General features: G+C 38.6%; 1 protein-coding gene across 2 annotated transcripts in view; it reads right to left on the bottom strand.

The window, feature by feature from the left end:
* The window catches only part of MTHFD1L (methylenetetrahydrofolate dehydrogenase (NADP+ dependent) 1 like), a 144039-nt gene that overhangs the window by 87974 nt on the left and 34061 nt on the right, over positions 1-22004 (bottom strand). For both annotated transcript variants that reach the window (XM_063151276.1, XM_063151277.1), the window contains exons 13-18: positions 21318-21425; positions 20338-20412; positions 18877-18979; positions 15817-15893; positions 11477-11617; positions 4992-5060 (exon numbers count right to left, since the gene is read on the bottom strand). In XM_063151276.1, the coding sequence (XP_063007346.1) occupies positions 4992-5060; positions 11477-11617; positions 15817-15893; positions 18877-18979; positions 20338-20412; positions 21318-21425 (573 nt within the window). The remainder of the gene's footprint in view (positions 1-4991; positions 5061-11476; positions 11618-15816; positions 15894-18876; positions 18980-20337; positions 20413-21317; positions 21426-22004) is intronic.

Raw genomic sequence — 22004 nt, 5'->3', positions numbered from 1 at the left:
CACAATTAAGCTGCAAGTCAGATAACTGCCTTGTACATGTTAGAGTAGAAACAGGAGCCAAAAAAGTAAATGAAGGAGAAATCGTGCCCTGTAACAAGAGAAAATATGTTATCCCTATCCCAAAGAGCTTGTAACATACAAAATCAAATGCAAACAACTTTCACCAAACTAAATTGAAGCTTTACTTCTACTTTAATCCAGTATTTGGCATTCAAATAAGTAGGGCCACAAATTTCCAGCTACCAGACTCAGATCCATAAGGCTTTTTCCAGTTTGTCTTTTATTACTCAGTAAGACTAATTTTACTCTTCTAACCCCTAACTTCTTGTGGCAAGCAATCACAGGACTGGTCTCATTAGAGCCCAGAGCACACACGGGGCAGATGTGATGCACGGACCCACAGCCACTGGCAGTGACTGGGCAGCCCAGCACACACTGCAGCACCCATGCAAAGAGAGGGGCCAGAAGGGTCTCCTCTCACATTCCCTGCGCTACTGTGCTTCCAAGAGTTCACCCACACAGCATGGATAGGAAGGGAATGTGGACTGCAGGATCCAAAATCCAGAATATTGGAAGTCAAGAGGCTCCCATGACTAACTTGAAATCCAAACATACTACTAAATCACTGGCAGAGGCAGATGCTCCCCTGAGCTCTGAAATCCACCAGAAGGAAAGGAAGAGCAATTGGAATGTTTTTTACAAGAGCAATCCTGGAAGAAAAGTAGAGCCTAGGTACTGAAGAGAGTGAACTCCAGCAGGACCTTGGGAGCCTCAGGCACACCTTGGAACAGGGACAACAATGTCTTCTCAGGCCAGCTTTAGTGACTGTGCCAGTCCATCTGTCCCACTTGTTTTTGCTACACTCTTAACAAACTATATGGAGAACCCAACAGTGGCACAGGGATGCATTCTGCTGACTGCTTTCAGTACAGAAAATATTATTATCCAAGTTTCAGTAAAAGAAAATAAACCCCGAATGTCAATAAATATCTGAAGTTATCTGGCCGCTAGCAGGATGTTTATAATACTTATTACCATTCTTCTCTCATCTTTACTGTGAGTGGCACTTCAAAAGTAACACAACAAACCACCCCAGAGCAGCCAGCCTGCAACTACAAAGGGCTGCCCCATAGAGCAGCTGCTCTGTTACGCATGGTATAAATAAATGCTGAACATTAAGGGATCAGTCGACAGGAGAACAAATCTGTCATGAGGAACATAGATAAACACTATGAAATCATTATGTACATTCCAAACAAAGTAATCTCAATTCTACAGCACTGGATATAAGTAAGCTCCACCAAAGTCTGTGGTTATTGTAGTTGGAGTGCCCTGTGTCTCCCATTTTCAGATTTTTACTGTCATTCCTGCATATAAAACACTGTCAATCAGTAACAATTTCAGGCAGAATTTCTGGTGTCAGAGTAGCAGGACTGTGACAGAAAGCAACCCACCAAGAAATCTCTTTAAAAACCAGCAAATTAAACCACACATCAATTCATATATGAAAAAAGCACTGACATAAGTTGCCAGTTCAGTTCCACACAGGACTGACATTTGGTAATTTTTGATTTATGACCTTCTAAGCCTCTTCTCCAGTGCATGCAGACATCATATAAAGTTGGTGGAAATCTACTGAGCGTGCTGTTCTTCTCCCTTTTCACAGGCCCTTAGAAGCAACTCCTCAGACTCCCATGGCTTAACACAATTGCCATCCACAGGCTTGTGGCCAGACCACGGAGGAGTGCAGCTGCACTGGCTACTTCTATCTGCCTACTCTCTCTGCAATGGCTCCCTCCAGTCACTGCTACCCACAGTCACCATGACTTACAAATTATGCCAAATCAACTCAGTCATCCAGAACTCCTGCTCTCCCTCATCCAGCAGTCTTTTTGCCATTCTCCAAAGTGATCTGGGAGATCTACTTTGGTGAACAGTTTTATCCCTAATTGCCAGACAGGTCCATGGCACATTCTGAGCTATATCTGTGTTCTCTGTAATAATATTTATCTGTTTTTTCACCACCTATGTGCTGCAGGATTATTTCTAATTTTTCTGTTGTCAAATTGTGGTGCTGTTGCTAAAGGCCCTTACAGCTTTATGAAGAACTTGTTCTCCCCAAAGGGACTAGGATTATGTTGCCCAATTACTACTGGTAACCTCTTTGGAAACTTAAGATGCTAACTTTTGGATGCTACTTACTAGGTTTATTTCAAGTGTAATGTAGGTTTCATTATCCTCATTTCTGATTTGCAATTCACACATTCATCAGAAAGATGGCATTACTCAGAAGAAATACTACTACATCTACCACCCCAGGGTATACTAGGATAAGTCTGGCTTAAAACCTGTCATGCTAGAGGGCTCTAAACTCCCAAGTGGAGCACTAGAGTACACTCAAGTGTGCAGGGCACAACATCCTCCTTGTTCCCCTCCTTTTTCTTTTTCAAACTGAAGCTATTAAAAGCACCTCTTACAGTTATTCAGATGAAGAATTAAAAATAATGAAGAGAGCTCAAGAGCAGCAACAGTTCAGGCAGTAGTAGAGTGGGCACTGCATCCCCAGGAAGGCAAACAGAGTCCTGGGGTGCATCAGGCACAGCATGGCCAGCCAGGCAAGGGAGGGGATTGTCCTGCTCTGCTCTGAGCTGGGGCAGCCTCAGCTCCAGTGCTGGGGGCAGTTCTGGGTGCCATTGTGTAAAAAAAGACATTGAGCCATTAGAGAGTGTCCAAAGGAGGCCATGAGGATGGTGAAGGGCCTTGAGGTGAAGCCATGTGAGGAGTGGCTGAGGTCACTTGGTCTGTTCAGCCTGGAGGAGACTGAGGGGAGACCTCACTGCAGTTACAGCTTCCTTGTGAGGGGGAGAAAAGGGGCAGACACTGATCTCTTCTCTGTGGTGACCAATGATAGGGCCTGAAGCTGAGTCAGGGGAGGTTTATGTTGAATACTAGGAAAAGGTTCTTCACCCAGAGGGTGGTTGGGCACTGGAACAGGCTCCCCAGGGAAGCGGCCACAGCACCAGCCTGGCAGAGCTCAACAAGTGTTTGTCTCAGGCTCATGGTGTGGTTCTTGGGGTTGGTGCTCTGCAGGACCAGGAGCTGGGCTTGGTTTTCCTTGGGGGTCACTTCTAACTCAGCAGGGTCTGTGATTCTACATGAGAGCAATGGCACAGCCCAGAAGGACCTCAGCCAAAGCACAGCACTAGCTTGGAAAATATTTAGATAAACTGGGGATCTCCATTACTTGGATAGGTAACTCACATTAGCCTGCAAGCCAGCAAGTATCCAAAGGGTGACAAAAATTAATCTTTAAGACTCAAAGTGGAGGAGTGGAGCATGAAGGAGTCTTCTGAGCTGCTTTGGTTTGGGGTTTTAAAAATAATTTTGTGAGAAGAATTTAGGGAGAAAATTAATCTTTGGGTAATGTGGTCAGGGTCCTGCTAACAAGCAACAGTGTTTGATGAAAATTGGCAGATGTTTCAGCCATAGCATAGATTAGACTAGAAAAGAATACCACATAAAAGGCAGGAATTTTATTGCATAGAAATGTGAATATAAAGAAGCACAGGCAAAAAATAAATGCATGCAAGTCCCAGAACCAAATGCCTATCCGATCAAAAGAATCTCTTCTGACATTTATAACTGTCTTTCAGAACACTGCAACAAAACCACAGTATTTTCCAACAGATATGCAAAGTGCAAATAGAGTGACTAAACAGACAGAATCAAAGCTACCTTGTCACTGGTGCTTAACACACACAATGTTATCTGAGTGGTGATTATAATACTGAGCTCTGGCCATGACATTCTCAATGCTATCTGATCTCCAGTTTCTCCTATTGGATGTTATATTAAAATTATCACACACACACATACATTCTTCAGACAGCCACATGAAAGAACAGGTTTCCTTTGCAGGGGAAAATAATTAAGATGGCTATAATAAAATAACATAGACTTAAATTCTGTTTTCCTAATATCCCCCAAGACTAGGAAGTTGTCCCCATCCAAACTCAAAAGCAAAAATATAGTAGTTATAGCTTCAACATGCTGTAGAAAATGACACATTTTTATCAACTGGTGATTGCACTAGTATCTTTCTGCATTCTTCAACTTTTCATCATATCAAGAGTCATAGTGAAATATTCCAGCTATGTAATTTTGATGGTCAAATGAAAAAATATATATACACTCATTTTTCTCCCAGTGCATTTGTTTTCAAAGCTGCTTCATTATTTTCTCATTTTTCTTTCTCCTTCTCCCCTTGAATGTTTCTCATCAGTTCCCCATCAAAACGTCAATACCAGATTGCCCAGGCACGAAGTTAGCTTGCACCAATTCTACATTCTTTAAGCTTTTGGAAGAAAGCTCACTAGGGTAGGTGTAAAACATTCCTCTCATAGCCCATGAAAGCTTCATTTATTCCATGAAGGCACTGCGGCAAAATAGGGGGGCTGGGAGCCATCTTTTGAAAATGCATAAACAGCTGAAAGGACCCTCCTGTGACTTTGAATGGTACAAACTGTAATACGGATTAGAATGGCCACAGCAAAGCACCTTTTCCCACACAACATGCTGCTCTGCAAGAATTGTCATGGGAACATACAAAGAAATACTCAAAAAGGACACTTCCCTGTGTGGAGGTGGGAAATAGTAGTAAACCTGTGACTTAGAAGATGAACCTGCGTCCCATTGTGCTCACAAGCAGCTCAACAATGCACTGCTGCTTGTTTGCAACACTAGGTAAAATTATGACTATAGCCAGATCTCAAAAAGGAAAAAAACAACAAAAAATATAAATGCAGATAGAGTTGAATAGTTAAACATAAAGAAATGAATGTTTGCTAGAACACTTTTATGGATCAGACCCTGGCTTCAACTTTGAAAGTCAAGTACAGCTGCTGAAGAGAAGCATGATCGGCACAGAAATCAGCACAAATTTCACAGAATTTGAAAGTTGGAGAAGGGCAGGTATCATAAGCCATACTTACCTCTAATGTCTGCATTAGCGTGGGCTTAATTGCATCTTTCATCAAAACTGCCAAAGCACCAGTAACTCCCTAAAAGACAAGAGTCCACATTTTAAGGAAGTCAATTTATTTAAATATTATCTCGAGACTTCTAAAAGTCTGTATTTACAGTATGTCTAAACAAAAATTATTTTATTCTGAATACACTTAAAAGGCAACAGGTAACTTCTTTGTTCTATTTCATGGAAAGATCAGAAACAGAATTAAGTGATCAGCATGAGGATGTTCAAGGTAACAAAAGATGAAGTGCCAAAGGCCACTGAGACCTGAGAAAGCAAGAAGGCAACAGCTTGCTAAAACTGCCTAAAAAAATGACTGATGTATTTCTTTCATGACAGAATCTACAGCATAAATCAATAGCTAGCAGAAACAGAAACAGCATTTTTCAAGACTTGTACAAATATATACATAACAGATACAGGATGAAAGCACCCACAGAGTTTACTAGGGGCAGATAAGAAATACATCACAAGATTAAAAGTTAGAGGTGCCTTACTGTGATGGTGAGATCACAAAAGGAGTTGAGCAAACTCCTGCATTTTGGTTGCAAAAAACTTTACTCCTCCCTAAAAATTCTGTTGAAGTATAAATTTCACACTGACTGACCTTAAAAACCTTAAAAGAAATAAAAGTCATAACAACCTCTACACAAAATTTCAATGCTCATTCTAGGGGAAAAAAAAGGCTACAAAGTGTGTACATCACTATCAGGTTTTATGAAGAGTGATATCTAGAAACCACCAGCATATGTCCAAATTTATTCTTGTATTACTTTGATTTTGAGATGATGGTTTTCATTTTGAAAGAACTAGATCATGGTTCAAAAAAACCACAGCAGTGTTATAAAGAGTGGCTCATAGACTTGCCAGAGAATGCAAAATTAAGAATATATTTTTCTATTGAAAAGAAACATGAAAACCAAACAAAAATCCTAGCTGCTGTAAATTGTTTAAAATGAAGATTAAAAAACATGGGTACAATATCCAAGTTTCCTATAAAGAGATGAGCAATAATATTCAAATAAAGAAAAGCAATAGAAATAGTGCCTTTATAATTCCCAACACAGCTTTTGTCAACTAACCCCAAATTTGAGAAATCAAAGTCAGCATGAAAATTTTGATGGCAACAGATAAGATATACAAGTATGTGATGATTAAGTGCAGTATTTTATAAAATACAAATTTCCCCTTTCTGAGCATCACTTCTGAGCACAGACTTCAGAGGAAAATGATGCAGAATATTTGGCCTCAGATAAAACTGAATTGAAATCAAAACAGTAAAACTGGCTTCTACTGATGCATAGCAAGTGTTTCCTCGGAGGGCTGCGAAGCAGAGAGAGAGAAGGAAAAGATTTGTCTTTGCACTCTGCATCTCCCACTATTTACAAAACCCAATGGATCCACAAAGATATAATATGAGAAGCTGATAGGAAAACAGCATAGTTTTTCATCTTCTGAATTAGATTGCTGTTTCTTAAGATGTTGATTTTAGAAGTTAGCATTAAAATGCAAGGAAACATAAGCCCTCCAGCTCTTTCAAAATAGTGAGACTCCACCACCTCCATAAAAACAGCCTGGTGCTATGTTGTTTACAGACCCAAATTCTCTCATTTCTAGAGAAAAAAAAAAAAAAAGCCAAATGCAAAACTTTACATCTGGTCTTTCAAGTGGTCAACAGCAGGAATAACTACCTGAGCAGCCATGGATCAGACCTACTGGAAAGAAGACTTGGGGAAAGAAGAAGTGAAAAATAAAATCAGGACACTTCTTCCCCAGCCTCCTCCCCTGCTCCTTCTAGATAATAATGGCTCAAATCCTGTCTCCTTTGTTTTCTGATGTTTTCACCAATCTGATAAAAACAGTGAAGTAAAAAACCACTTCCTCTCCATTTGAACTTTTTGGGGAGATATTACTAATGCATTATTTCGGAAATACTAGACACACCTTCTGGACACAACAACTCACTTTATCTGAAGCTGAAAGGAAAGAAAAAAAGATGTAAATACTCCAATAGGCATATCTTGTGCCTCCCATGGTTCTTAACCAGGTTTGGTGTCAATAGCAGTCCTTAAAAGCTAAGCAAACTTTTTTTAGGTTTTCATACCTATCTGACATGACTGAGAACAAAGTTTTCATTTCTTTGTATACTCAATCCTCCAAGTATCTAATATACAATTCCTACAGCTCACTCCAAGTCCTGGATCTGATTCACAAAGCTGTTTAAGGAATCAGGTTCCTATTTCCAATTCAAAACAGGTAAACTTCTTATAAAAGAGTTAGGGGCTTTGACACTTGCACACCAATTAAGCTTGTGGGAGCCCAAAGATCATTAGATTTCCACTAACTCACTGTCAGAGTAAAGAAGCAGGGCTGTGAATCAATTGTATACAGATGTTCAACTTTTTGGGTTCCTTCCTGGAATTGATCACAGGTATTCCTGAAAATAATGCTCCTTCCATCTATCCAGCAGCCATCAGGGCAGGTATGCTCCCCAGGACAGCACAGATCACAGAGCATAAAATAAATTATACACATGACACAGGAAAGGCAAACTTAGATGAAAATCCAAAATACTTTCAAAGCAACTTCCAGTGGAGCAGTCTCTGAAGTCTATCAAGACTGGAAATGAAAGCCAACACCAGATGACAAGGAAAGTGATTGAAAGTAACTACTATGAAATGAATAAAGGCTACACAGACTGAAGGGCAGAGAAAAACCCTTTTCTTTAAAAGGAAAATAATGAAGTACTTGCAACTTCCCTTCAATTGAAACTATAGTCTCTAACAAAATAATAATACTTTCTGTAATTTCAGTCCTATAACAAAACTAAACCTTAAACCACAATGTGAGAAGAACTGCAACACCTTTTGTTTGAAGTGAACACTGTACACAATGTTTCTGATCAACCAGAGAACAAAATCTCACTAGCTGACAGATCATCTACATAAGCAAATATGAAGCTATTTATTTTTTTCTTTTGGTCCCAGAATTACTGAAAGTTAACAGTATGGCACAGCAAGTAAGCTGAGAAGAAGTCTTATTTAAAAAAAAAAGTGACATATTTATTTAATATTTTTCATATCTGCTGAAATACTGATCTTGGGCATATATTCTGATTTAGCTTTACATAAAAATGTGGTATGTGTCCATCAGAATTCTACCTCACTGTAAAAGCCAAAAAACAATTAAGTCTTCAAAATACTGTACAATGAGCACCACATTTTGGCAAAGAGTTCAACATATTCCATTACAGAGGACAGACATTTAATCCATTACTCTTGTGGAAAGAGTCTTCTCAATTCATGAAATATTCAATTTATCTTTTTTCTATTATTCCTAGCCTGTCTCTGCATATGGTTTATATCTGTCAATGTGTATTTTAGGTTTTACTATTGCATTATGATAAATATATTGCATATAAAGTCAAAATTAAGAGCAATTGTATTTTTGTGAAGTATTTTGTGTGTATATCTGGAAACAAATCACAGAGAAAGGTTTAGTGGTTTTGGTTCACATAGATTTCAAAAAACTAAAGACTACATGATTTTTTTGCATAATTTTTTTAAAGATAGGCAGAACTGACCCATTATTTATGTTGTGTGGTATTTCGCATGATAAAAGTGCCTTTAAAGTTTCTTAGAACTATATGCAATTGCAGTTCTTTGGGCTAAAATTTCCATGTCAACACACTATGATAGAGTCAAGCTTTTGAACTTGATTTTGTTTTACAAAAATAGAAGTTAAAATTATTGAACCTGGATTGAGAGCATTCTAACATCTTGTACTGTGTTCTTTCTTTGTTCGCTGTCTTGAAATCTTTCCTTACTGAACTGGAGAGCTTCACCTCTTCACTGACCCTGACCTGAAAGGAGGGTGGAAATGCAGGAGCAGAATTGCTTCACATCAAACCTCTTGATGTGCGTGAAAATCTTCCCAAGAAATAATCCTTGGATTATATCAACACAGGCAGCACAAGCTGCAGGGGAAAAGGGGAAGAGTAGATACTGTATTTAAAGTCTAGAAATGGTAGGCTTAGTTCCAAGCCGCTCAAACAGACTGATCACCTGTGGGAAGAAACCAGCAAAGGAGACAAAATGCTACATGAAAGAACAGAAATTTATCTTCTTCCTACATATGAATTATGACTTGTTATGGTCTTTGACTATACTTCTCTTGCTGTTGTTTCCAGAGAATTCAGCTTTATACAATAGACTTCCACCAGTGCAGTATGGTTTTTCATAAGCTCTCTCCCCCTCTACAAATTTTTTAATTTGTACAGGGGGGTGAGATTATTTAATTTGATACAGAAATCATAGAAACCCCACTGCTAATTTCTTTTGACATTTTTTAAATCCCAACACCACAGCATCTGACTTCGTCAGCAACATTAGTAAGTCCTCAGAAATGAACAATTGTTCCTGTTCCTCAAAAGAGAAACCTGCGCACACAAGAATCAAGCTCAAAAATATTCGCCAATTTTGGATGCTCAGCCTGAGACAACAGAAAATAATTTCTCCTGGTTCAAGGTTCTTGATGGAGTTTCACTCTTTCCATAAATTTCAGTTGTTAAGCTCCCTAGTATTAAACTAGACTGAGGAACGACTAATTCCTTATGTACTGTAAGAATCAGTGTGGACAGAGCACCTAATGAATGTTTTGCTAAGAGCACAGGAATGGAGCTCTCCAAAGTGATGCTTTACATCCTTAACCATGAAATCATATTCCTCTTATTCCCATGGTTCTCATACTCGTTTTTAACACACTGCACAACAAAAGAGGCAGGAGTTCCTGCACTTCCCAATCATGACATGCACCCAAGTCTTTCCTGTGCATGGTATGGAGAACCTCCAGAAGGAAAAGAATGCAACAGCATAGCTGCAGATACTCATAACACATGTCCTTCAGACTGTGATGATTTTTTCTTTCTGGGCAGGTTTTTGGGTTTTATTTTTTTTGGTATAATACAAAACACTGCTTTAAAGAACAACTAGAAACATATGTTCAGTACAAGCAAAACTATCAAATGATTGAGACACTAAGCATAGGAAGTTTGTTTTAAAAAAAGCCAAAGAAAATTGAATTAGTAACAGACATTTTGCTGAGCACTACTTTCATTTTAGGGACACGGTGGAAAAGTTCTAAAATTCTTTTGCCCCAATGGAAAAGCCATTTCTTTTATTCATCAAGCTGATTAGCATTAAGTGTTAGCAGGTCAACTATTTTGCAGTGCTAATAAATAAAAGTACCTTCATACAAAAGTAGTGTCAAAATTAAAATCACATGCTACAAATGCAGTTTTAATTCTAACACTAAATAATTTTAAAGTATTAGCATATGCCTTATAATGCGGCCAAGACAAAGTTATACAATTGAAAAGCAAAAGTAAAACTTCAATAGGTAGAATGTCTCCTGCATAAAAATTGGGAGAAGATGATTTACTTTGAATTTTAATGATGACTGTACTTAGAAATTTTTTTAACCTTATCTTAATTTCATTCTTAAATCCAGGAACTCTAGATATCATGTTTTTATTTCTTTATTAAACTGGAACCCACTACAGCTGTGAAGGTGCTCCTGACTTGCAGATTTGCTATCTTTGCTGACAGGGCAGGATACTCATTGCTTTACTCATTCATTACTCGTAAGTTTGAGCAGATGTTCATGAAACAGGGAGAAACAGGAAGAAAGAGAAGAAAACATAAAGAGCCTGTGTGACACAGGCAGCCATCAGAGATGGGCTGGCATCAGACTGCTCCTGGCACACAGCTGGTTACAAACATCAGCTGGTAGCTTCTGGCTGCACCAGGACCTGCCATACACAACCTCACATAAGCTTCCAACCACTGTTCAATGACTCACAGCCCAGATTCAAGGGATAGAATGTGATTTAAAGAAAAAACATACTGTTTGTTTTTTTTTTCCAGAAGCTGAAGGAGGGAATGAGGAAACAGCAACTAGTGAAGATAAAGAAGAAAAAAAAAATCTAATGACAGATAAACCTGTCCCAAGCACTATCAGCAAACTTTGAATTAAGAACAGCTTGTTTCCACTCTGATTCAGTGGTACAGGCACTCATGTGGTAACTATCACTGCAAGATCTGAGCAGACTCTAAAAGCACAGTAGCAAACATTACCAGCTCTCTCAAATAAGAGCCCGCACTTTGACTCCCTCCAGCACTGAATTTGTTTGCCTTAAGAATTGCAGAAAATGATCCAAGTAGGTTATGGAGACCAGAGGCTTTCTGAGCCAGATGTTACCAGAGCTGAAGAAATGAGTTCTACATCTTGTTCTCATTCTCAAGCAGGTTTTGGCCCAGAAGATGATCTTCCTTTGATATCTGACTGTGCTGTTCAAAGCAAAATCTTTGGCATGTACCTTTTAATGCTTCAAGAGGCAAAACAAACATGTCTGAGGTTATTCACAGGTCTCTACAGCACTGAACATACCAAATCCTCTGCTGTTACTGGTTGTCCTTTCTTGTCATTAGCCACCACCATTCTCCCCAGTCTTTCTTTCATATCTTGAAGGCTGGTGGTAAGTGCCAGGATGGCCATAATCTCGCTTGCAACAGCAATATCAAACTGAGCCTGTAAAGTAGAAATGAGAATCATGAACCAAATCAAAGTCAGCTGAAATACTCACAGGGGATCATCAGGAATAAACTCAGGAAAGATAAATTTCACGCTGGAATTCAAACAAGTTCTAAATGGTAACTTACAACTTTTGAGATTACTTAAGACTAGAGTAACTTTACATACAGAGTGGACAATGAGCTGTGGGAATGAAGAGCTGCAAAAAGGGACCTGGGAATCCTGGTCAATGGCGAGTTGAACATGAGTCAGCAGTGCCCGGGCAGCCAAGAGGGCCAACCCTGTCCTGAGGGGCATCAGGCACAGCATGGCCAGCCAGGCAAGGGAGGGGATTGTCCTGCTCTGCTCTGAGCTGGGGCAGCCTCACCTCCAGTGCTGGGGGCAGCTCTGGTGCCATGATACAAGAAAGACATAAAAATATGGGAAAGCATCCAAAGCAGGGCTACAAAAATTGTGACAGATCCTGAGGGGATACCATATGAGGAGCAGCTGAGGTCACTTGGTCTGCTCAGCCTGGAGGAGACCAAGGGGAGACCTCATTGCAGTCACAACTTCCTCATGAGAGGAAGAGGAGGGACAGACACTGATCTCTTCTCTTCTCTGAGAAAATGGCCTGAAGAAAATGACCTGGAGGTTTAGATTGGATATTAGAAAAAGGTTCTTCACCCAGTGGGTGGTTGTGCACAGAGTCCCAGGGAGTGATCACAGAATCCAGCCTGACAGACTTCAAGAAGCATTTGGACAATGCTCTCAGGCATAAGGTGTGACTCTTGGGGATGGTCTTGCACAGGGCCAAGTCCAACTTTGATGTATCCCTTTCAACTCAAGATTTTGTATGATGCTGTGAACTTCAAACACTTTATATTCCCTGATTAATATTCTACATTACACTACATTTATTTGAGGACCAGTGTTGCAGACTGTTTAGCCCCTTGGCTCACATTATCCTTAGAGAAGCTCCCTGAAGGATCAAGAATTTTCTTTCTGTGGCAGAAACAGGAAATCACCAGATGTCTTTTGAGCTTTACTGGCCTGAGCAAAGGAACACTGCATTGTGGAGGGTTCTTTAATTATTTTTTTTTTTCTGTAAAGATCTCCAACAGGTTTTTATTCTGGTTTCAAAAACATTCTTGTTACATTTGATCATTCTTTTTCTACTTAAGCTCAAAATTTAGAGTCTGTGCTGTTAAGTCTTGTGCTTGACCTATGAAAACATAAAATATATCTCTGGTCCTTTTTTTTTTTGTAATTAAATGAACAAATATGTAAGCCAAAAAGCACAAAGAACTAACTGTATGTGGATTCAGTTCTATTGCTCTTGTAGAAACACACCCATACTGTGCAGCATTTCAGCACAACATAAGCAATAGTTTTTACTTTTCTTGAAGAGTATAGATTAGCAGTACTTGTACTAATACACTATTAGTAGAGCTCAGGCCACATGCTGTCAGAACATAAACAGAGAAGAACAGAAAAGCCACTAATGTATTATGTGATAGGAATGCAGTGTTGGCAGTGATCAAGAACTGCAATTTCTTTGGTAATCTCTCCATCTCCAGCAATTAAAGGCTACATAAAGTTTAGTAACTGACATCCTACTGCTATCTATGTAAGAAAAAAAGCCCAGGACTGCTTCTGTCACACCTCTGGCAGATGTATCCCATACTAATACCAGAGGAATCTGTTCAAATTGAGAGCTTTGTTTGTTTTTAAGAAGCGTCTACATAGAACATACCCCCTACCACTCTTGTGCATTTGCCTAGTACTTTAAGAGCTTCTGCCCTTTTTAAACCCATGTTCCTACTTTTAGTTTTTGACAGCTACAGCCCAGAGCAGCCCCATTCAGGCTGACCTCTATGTACCCACTTGTTTAGTCAAAACATCTAAAGACACCTGAGCACTTTTCTGCTGTGGACATAGGCAGAGAGTCCTACATACTGCAGAAAAGAAAAATAATTCTGTAACTGAGATTTTCAGCATAGTGATTCAAGTGAAATGGTGAAATCACAAAACGGATTTTCTGTATTCTTTGGAAGCAGTTCTAAATGCAATGAACTTTGTTAGCATTGTGATGACATGGATTCCACTATCTTTTCTGAATTTGAGAATGTCCTCAGTAAGTCACTGCAGCATATGTAAGACAAGAAATAAGTCTGAGAAATCTATGTCCAACCCATATGGTAAAATACTTATGATTTATCAGAATGTTTATTGGAAGACCCCCCAAAAAAGTTTTTATCATGATTTCTATATAAATCCAAAAGGACAGGAAAAACATCCCAGGTAGATGCTCAAAGAGTGGCATAAAATTTAATTGAAGAAACAGGCACAAAAGATTGTAGTAGCAGGTGCTATTTTAACTCTAAATAACCTTTATACACCTATGATGTGCTGACAGAAGTCTTAGCTGCAAAGTCAGTTTTTTATTGATGAAAGGATCCACCCACATGGATTCAATTGCAGGATCAAGGGCATCAGTCATGTAATACTCTTCAGAAACCACAGCATCCCTGTTCATTAAAATGCAGACTTTTGTGCCTGCTGTGCTCTGCCTTTTTATACAGGTGTCATTGATTTTAAGAGTGCTAGAACATCACTCCAAATATTTATAAAATGCATCTGTTAGCCATGAAGTCCTGTTTGCTCTGGATCTCTAGCTAGGCTCTGAAATGAGTTTTCCTAACTGCTATCTCTATTTCTTGAGTCACTAAGTCCATCTTTACTGTGAATGGATATGCATCAGTCCAACATCTCAATACTAAAAGCATTAATTTTACCTAAAAAAGTACAGAAGCGACATTTGACAGCAATATTATCAAGTACTACTCTAAAATAAAATAAGTCACATTTAACTCAGTAGTACAATTACAGTGGTAAAACACTACACAATAAGGCTGGCAGAACCCAGCTTAAGACTAATAATCATATTGAGTCACTGAAACAAATCTAAACATATGAAAAGGTCTCAAGTGTTGAAGGAACTCACACCAAATATAATATTTTGTAGTCCTAGCCCATTATCAGAAATGACTATTAGCTAATATTGAATTTCCTGTGAGCTGCAGACAGAAAAATTTCTATTTTGTGCATTCAAAACCAAAGTAAGAGAGCATTTCTAGTGGAAGATGTCCTTGCTTAGGGCAGAGGGGTTGGAACTGGATGATCTTTAAGATCCCTTCCAACCCAAACTGCTTTAGGATTTTATGATTTCTCTTTGAAGTTCTTCTCTCCAATTTGGCTTTGCTTTACCTGCTGCAAAAACCACAGCACTATGTTTTGGTCTCTTTATTTAGGCATACATAAAAGAAAATGTTGAAGAAATGGTAAAGAAAAATTAAAGCTAGGATTTCCAAAAATATGAAAGCCTTATCTCTACCACGAGAGCTGTTCACATCAAAATAGTCAGAATCTCATGAATTTCACGATCCAGAATGTTAGATTACAACATCTTAATCAAATTAAGAGCCCCACCACATCAGCACAATGAATTTACTCCTCCTGATGCTGCTGTTCCATGCTGGGCTGTTTCAGAAATTCATTTACCTACATTACACCAGGAACACTTGCTCAGGTGGTGTTGGGAGTCTGGTTTTCAATTTATCATTAAGTTTTTAATAAACTTCCATAATTTCTCATTTAGTAAGGGAGGTTATCTTTTTACACCACTGAAAAGTACACACATACTCTTTTGCTGAACTATCCCTTCAAACACACAGCAAAAGCAAGGACACGCTCAAAGTTCTCACAGCTCAGATTCCAAAGCCGACATGCATGACAGGCAAATGAGAACTCTGAATAAAAAGCTTATTTTTAAACAATTTTTAAAATGAAATTTAAATGTAATTTGAATTATGTGTCTCCTACATAAATTGTTACAGAGATTTAAAAACAATTAAAAGTAATGCAAATTAACTTTATGAGGGCATAAAGGCATCTTGTTATAGGACAATGTTAAACCCCCAACACATGCAATTTTTTAAGTGCTTTTGACACATTGTAGAATATGCATTGGTTTGTGTTTCTGAAATTTCAGATTCACTTACTCATTAACACCATCAGTTTCACTGCAAGATTACTATACAACAGCAACAGACATCATTATTGCAATTCAAAGCATGCTGAAAGAACTGCAGAAACCCTCTCAGCCTTTAATGCAGAGTCTGTCCAGAGTGTGATTTATTAATGCCTTTACATACCTGACGGACAAATCCCTTCTCCGTGTTTGCCTGCCCAACTGTTATTCTGCGTAGGAATCTGTCATTTGTGTCCACCACTGAAATAAGGGAATGGCAAAAGCACAACATGTTAACAAGGACTCGGGAATATGGCTTTTTCCAGGCATACCTGTATTTTTTGAGATTCAACACATGTGAGATTCAACTGCTCCAACAGTGTAACCAGATGGCCACACTTCTGCATATCAGCACTGGCACTGACTTGTTTGCTCCCTTCTGGTTGATACCATTTGATGACAGGTTGAAACAACTCAAATACAGTTTATTTGAACAGCATTTGAAGGTAACAGCTTCTTAGTATTCTAACATACTATGTAGTATTTTACCTACATGAGAAAAATCAGTCTTAGTAGATACAAAGCACCAGATCTACTCCAAATCGTTTGCTTTATTGCTGATTTGTTAAAAACTGATTTTAAGACTGCATGATGTTGATCAGATTTGGTCAGTTCCTTTTTTAAAGGAATATCTTTTCAGTCTCTGTAGTCCTAGAAATGCTTATATTTGCACCAAACATAAAATAAAGGGTGCAAGGTACTCTTGATAAGTTCAGCTTTTAGCTTGGCAATGAACTCAATCTTCTGGTAGATTTGAGTCCTGTTCATTTATAAGCAGAGTGTCCAGGAACCTCCAAAGAAGCTGTCAGCACTCAAGGTAAGTGAGTTGCTTCCACTTTTCCTGCTGCTTTTGGAAATTAAAAAAAAAAAAAAATCTGTCTGCGCAGAAAAAGATGACATAATTGCACAAGAACAAGAGGGACTTTGAATGTTAATTAAACCCCAGTTCAGGGTTGTGAGTGAGCTGGGAGAAAACCAAGATTTAAGTCACTTTCCCCCTTCTTGGGCATTTCCCTTGGGGCTGTTGTAAATACCACACATATCTTTTTCCCTCTGCTCAGTCTTTAGGCTCCTAATTTCTTCAGGAATCCCATTTAAGGGATGGTGCAACGCAGATTTGGCCAACTCATTTTGATTTCTATATATACAGAGTCATACTCTAAAACACTCCACTGCTGGCAGGAACTGCAGAACAGAGCCTGGTAGATGGAAGCTGTAGCCTTGCACCAAGCTGTGGCACCATATGGCACAGTGAAGCCATATGGCAAGCTGATCTCTCCAGCACTGACTTCTCCCTTCTCGTCCTTGGAACCTCAGTCTCACAACACCTAAGCAGATCTAAATGTCTTCCCTGTCTACACAGGCATTCCTAAGGACAGGAACTTACCTTCCCACCAGCCTGGACAGCCAGTGAGCTGATTTTTTATCTGCACCTTCCTTGTGAAATCATGTAACCTAAATACCCTTACCATGAAATTGTAACTGCTCCTGCAGCCCCTGGTCACTGAGATAAACTTACTGTGGTCACTGTGACCAATTCTCACTGTGGTCACTGTGACCAATTCTCCCTGTGGTCACTCACTCTCCAACAAGATTCCAATAGCTGCACTAAGTAGTAATAAAATAAGAAATAACTGGTTTTGCCATAAAAACAAACTTTCCTTCTCCAAATCTTCCCTCTTCCTTTACCCAAAGTAAAGCCTTCACTAAGGTTTAGCTTCAAATAAGTGTTAGGTTTAATGTATCCACTTTCTTATCCTCTAGAGATGTAAACAGAATCTGACTATCAGGGAAAGACAAAGAAGGAACTTTCCCACTTTTCAGTATATTGTATGTTTTCGAGTTAGTGTAAGCTGACCATGAACTGAAAGTTTGTGATACTTCTATGGAAACAGGTCCTGACCAAAATTAATTTTCAGAAGACGTGATAGCTTAGCTCTTTTTCCCCACAAATTCCCTGGTATGTAACAAGCTTCATAGACATATGGACTGCAGAAACAGTCCTAAATAAAACATTCTCCAAGTTATCTAAACCATTCCTCAATTCAGGGGTTTTTTTTCCTAAAATGTTTAAGGTATGTACATCATATAGAGCTGTGTGGAATAGAAATTTCACTAACATCGTTTGAGATTAATTAAATAACTCCCTTGAGGTTAACAGCTGTTGAGCAATGTTGCCTTCTCCCAAACCCATGCTGATAAAAAAGAGGAGTCATATTACACTAAACATTTATATTACTTCTTTATCCTAATACAGGTCTCTTCCAGACACACTGTGTGACTAATAAAAAACATCTTACGCCACATCCCCAGAAATGTCTTGAGAAAAACATCCCAAGCCTGAGATGACATGCACACAAAGGGCACACCAAAGCATGGCCAAGAGTCCTCCCTTCTCAACAGATTCACCCTTTTTTCTAAGCATCACAATACATTCCATTTAACAGTGATAACGTCAGTGTTTGAGAACTAAGAAAGAAAATAAAATCCAGTGGTATTTAGCTCAGAATTTTATGCAGAGTTTATTTCCCTAGAGAAGTAAAAGATAGGTGTAGAAATTGAGGTAAACACTGAAATTCGACCCAGCACTACAACTGGAAAAAGCAGAGGGGACTTGTCTAAGGGTATCAGAGTGGGTATCAGTTTGCTTGGCAACAGCACCACATCTTTCATCTCTTTTTCTAAATGAAGCAAACAACTCAAGAGACTTCAAAAATCAGAAAAACACATAATCCCTTAAGCCTATTAAGTCTCTTGAGCTATCCAGGTGTCTGAGCTTGGGAGGATGAGGGACCACAATCCAGAAGGATAAATACAATAATCTAGAACCATAAGAGACACAGTTAAGTAAAGAATGGCTAAGATTTGCAAAATGCACAGAAAAGACACTTTCACATGTCTGGAGAGGTATTACCTAATGTGAGAGTGACTGAGGATGTCTTTAAACCGTCAAAGAAACCCATCTTTCAGAATTTTAGCAAAGTCTCCTGAGTTATTGCAGATACTTGACCAAGTTTAGAGCAACATGCTGCACCTGCATTTGTTATGAACCCACACTTCCCACTTGCAAATTGGTTCCTCTTGCTATCAGAGCAGAAACAGCTCTGATTCAGGTAAAGTTAAGCAAATTAGGAGATAAGTTATGATGAAATCCAAGATAAAGTGAGGCTTTCTGACTACATACCTCTTTGCCACGTTATGGTGGATGGGTCAATCTCAAGGCGCACAAATTTGCTGATCTCCTCTTCTGTTAAAGTCTTAGGATCAGTCTTGTTTATTCCCAGCCTCTACACACAAAAAGTTCAAGAAGTGCAATGAAATGGCTTATTTGCTTCAAATGGTGTAGCTGCTCTGGCTTATCAACCCCACATATGTAAATTTCAATCTCAGTAATCTTGTTTTAAGAAAATGCAACCTGATCCCACAGTGATTTCTTTACAACTGACATCTTGTTAGATATAAGGAATCATTACACTGAGAATAATTCACAGCAAAATAATTCAATTATATTGGAAATTATGATTCATGTATTTGAATGTTATAAAGCCAAACTTTTATTTACTCAGTTGCAGCTCATGTGAAGAGAGAAATCCATTTCAAATGTAGAGATAGTTGGTATTTTATGAATAAAGGAAACACTCCCCCTCCTTCCCTAACCTGTTAGGTTTTTTACACTGTTTTCTTCAACAGTGTAAAACAAGAACAAATTGAAAATATCCCAAAATTTTGATGGAACAATCTCTGAGCCTGACTCTGCCTCAGAGTCAAGCAGGTATCAGCCTCATTTTAGTTGACTGACATTCAACTGAGCACCACAAAAGCTTAAAATGTTATAAGGCCTCATTTACCCCCCACCAAAACAGAAGCTGTCACCACCTCTTATCCTTCTTTCCACCCCCAAATTCCAAGTGTGCATGTGGCAGCTGCCCATTGCCATCCCATGACTGAAACACAGTCAGTCAGGACTCAGAAGCCAACAACAAATATGGAACTGGCCACAGAACAACTGGAGCTGTCCTTAGGGGTCATATCTGAGAGGTTCATATTCTCTTTCTGCTACACTGGTGGGCTGTGTTCCTCTCTAGGTTTTTATCAGAATGGCACTCTCAAATCCAGACATGTTGAACACACATGAATTGCACAGGAAGCTCTTCTGGAAGCATTCAGGGAGCAAGATGGGATGCAAAAATACACTGAGCATGCAAATGTACCCCTTGAAGGAAGAACACTGTGAGACTGACATCAATAAAACCCCAGAAGTATATGCTATATTAGACTTCCAAAATCAGAAAATATTGCTAAACCAAAGAATGTGAGCTTTCAAATGTGCCTATACCATAATTGGAAAAGTATTTTAAAAACTCTGACTTTAATATTTCATCAGAAAAGACACAGCATTTAAAAACATTACTGGTTTATTTCAGGAGAAAAGAATAGCAAAAATGCTAGTTATAAAAATAATATCAGACCCAGATCCTATTACTCCAAGGATGATGCTTTCAGAAAAAAAGTCGAGACTTGATATATTTATGAGAGTTTATACAAACTCAGCCCCATACATCAAGTAATTTTAAACAAGTTGTGTAAGAGAATGCATTTCATGAAGAGGCACCATAAAAGAGGAGAGACTGAATGAACAACTTACTCTGAGGCGGGCAAGCTGAATAGCAGAAAATGCTCTCACGCCATTAACCACCGGAACCAGCCTGGTATACAAAGACTGGAAAAACCACACAAGAAGTTGAAGGGAAAAGTTATAAAAAGCTAATGTTTTTTAATTTATTCCACCTAATTTCAGTAAGAACTTCCTAACCACATAAGTTGTGGACTTCTGATTAGAGACTTAAAACATAATTCTGAGAAGGCAGCAGGCTTCTGAGCCATGTCTATGATTTAACAGTCTGAAATCCAATTGCCAGAAATCATTGGTTTTCTCTGTTTCAGCAAAAAAATTATATATTCATTTTGAAACTGGGAACCTTTTAAAACTTTAACCAAGATCCAAAGTATTTAAACTCCAATTATAATTTCCAAACTGGCCTAGAAGTACATTGACCTAAATGTACATTGCGTACAAATCTACCAAGCAAAGGGTACAACTCTGCTCAGTTTTAATGCTGCAGACAACAAAAAGAGCTCCTTCTTTGATCTTCTTCCCTTTAAAGCCCCAAGTTAAGATTTGTTTAAGGTCATTATATATTTAGCAGAGGGACAAGGATATAGTTTATTTTCCCCATAACTCATTCTTCTTAAGGTGCATCATACCCAACAACACATCAGAAATAACAATTTGTAACTTTGAAATGAGTCTTCAAATTACTGAAATGAATAGGATTATAGGTAGGGAAAATATGCTTTTTTACACTATTTAGTACAGTAAGAAATAGTTGTCAATGTTCTGGGCCCAGGATCATTATCTTAAAGACTACCTTATGATAGCTATTTGCTAGAAAAATACATTTCATATGGAAGATTTCCCAGCAGAACATAAAATGGCATCAGCAACACTTACTGCTCACATAGTGAAAATATAAAATGATAAACAACATGTTTTTCTCTGAAATGCAGTTTATTGAAAAACTAAAAATGAAAAATGTCTTCTGGATAGAAGAAAATCATTCTCACCTTATCAGATTGAGTATTCTCATGCAAGATCCTAGCATCAATAGCAGCAGCCAGCAAATTATTTGCAGCAGTTATAGCATGAATATCTCCAGTCAAATGAAGATTGAACTAGAAGGGGGAAACAATAGGATCTTTTTATAAGAAAATATATAATTCAATTCATTAAGACAAATTAGCAGCACAAATCATTGCTATCTCCTTGAGGCTGCAGCTCTGATTAGTCAGCTGTCAGGACAGGCTAAAGAATTCCAGGTGAAAATACACTGGGACATATGAAGGACTTGTTTTCATCTGAGCACATGGTAAACTACTCTTAAGTGCAGCCAAACAAAGCCAAGAACATCTTCATTCTTTGCTAAATGATTCAAGAGTAAGAAGCCCAGAGTTACAGTTCCACATCATTAATATGGAATCAGTTTAGCATTACTACCCACTACCTGGCCTGGAGCAGAGGTGTGCATTACTGCTGAATGTGCCCCAGAGCACAGCTTGCATCCTGGCTTTGGGGCCATAGCCAGCTTTCCTTTAGCTGCAGGAGAACAGCCCCATACCTCACAGGCATGAACGTTGCTGATACAAAATTTAACAAACAAAGTCTTGTGAAAACTCTGAGATGAGCATCTCAAATTAAGACTTGTGCTACACGGGTACTGTATTTTTGTGTGTCTGACAGAAGGAGTTGGAAGG

Source organism: Melospiza melodia, chromosome 3 (assembly GCF_035770615.1).
Source record: "Melospiza melodia melodia isolate bMelMel2 chromosome 3, bMelMel2.pri, whole genome shotgun sequence".
NCBI classification, from domain to species: domain Eukaryota; kingdom Metazoa; phylum Chordata; class Aves; order Passeriformes; family Passerellidae; genus Melospiza; species Melospiza melodia.
This window is presented reverse-complemented; position numbering and strand designations above follow the sequence as displayed.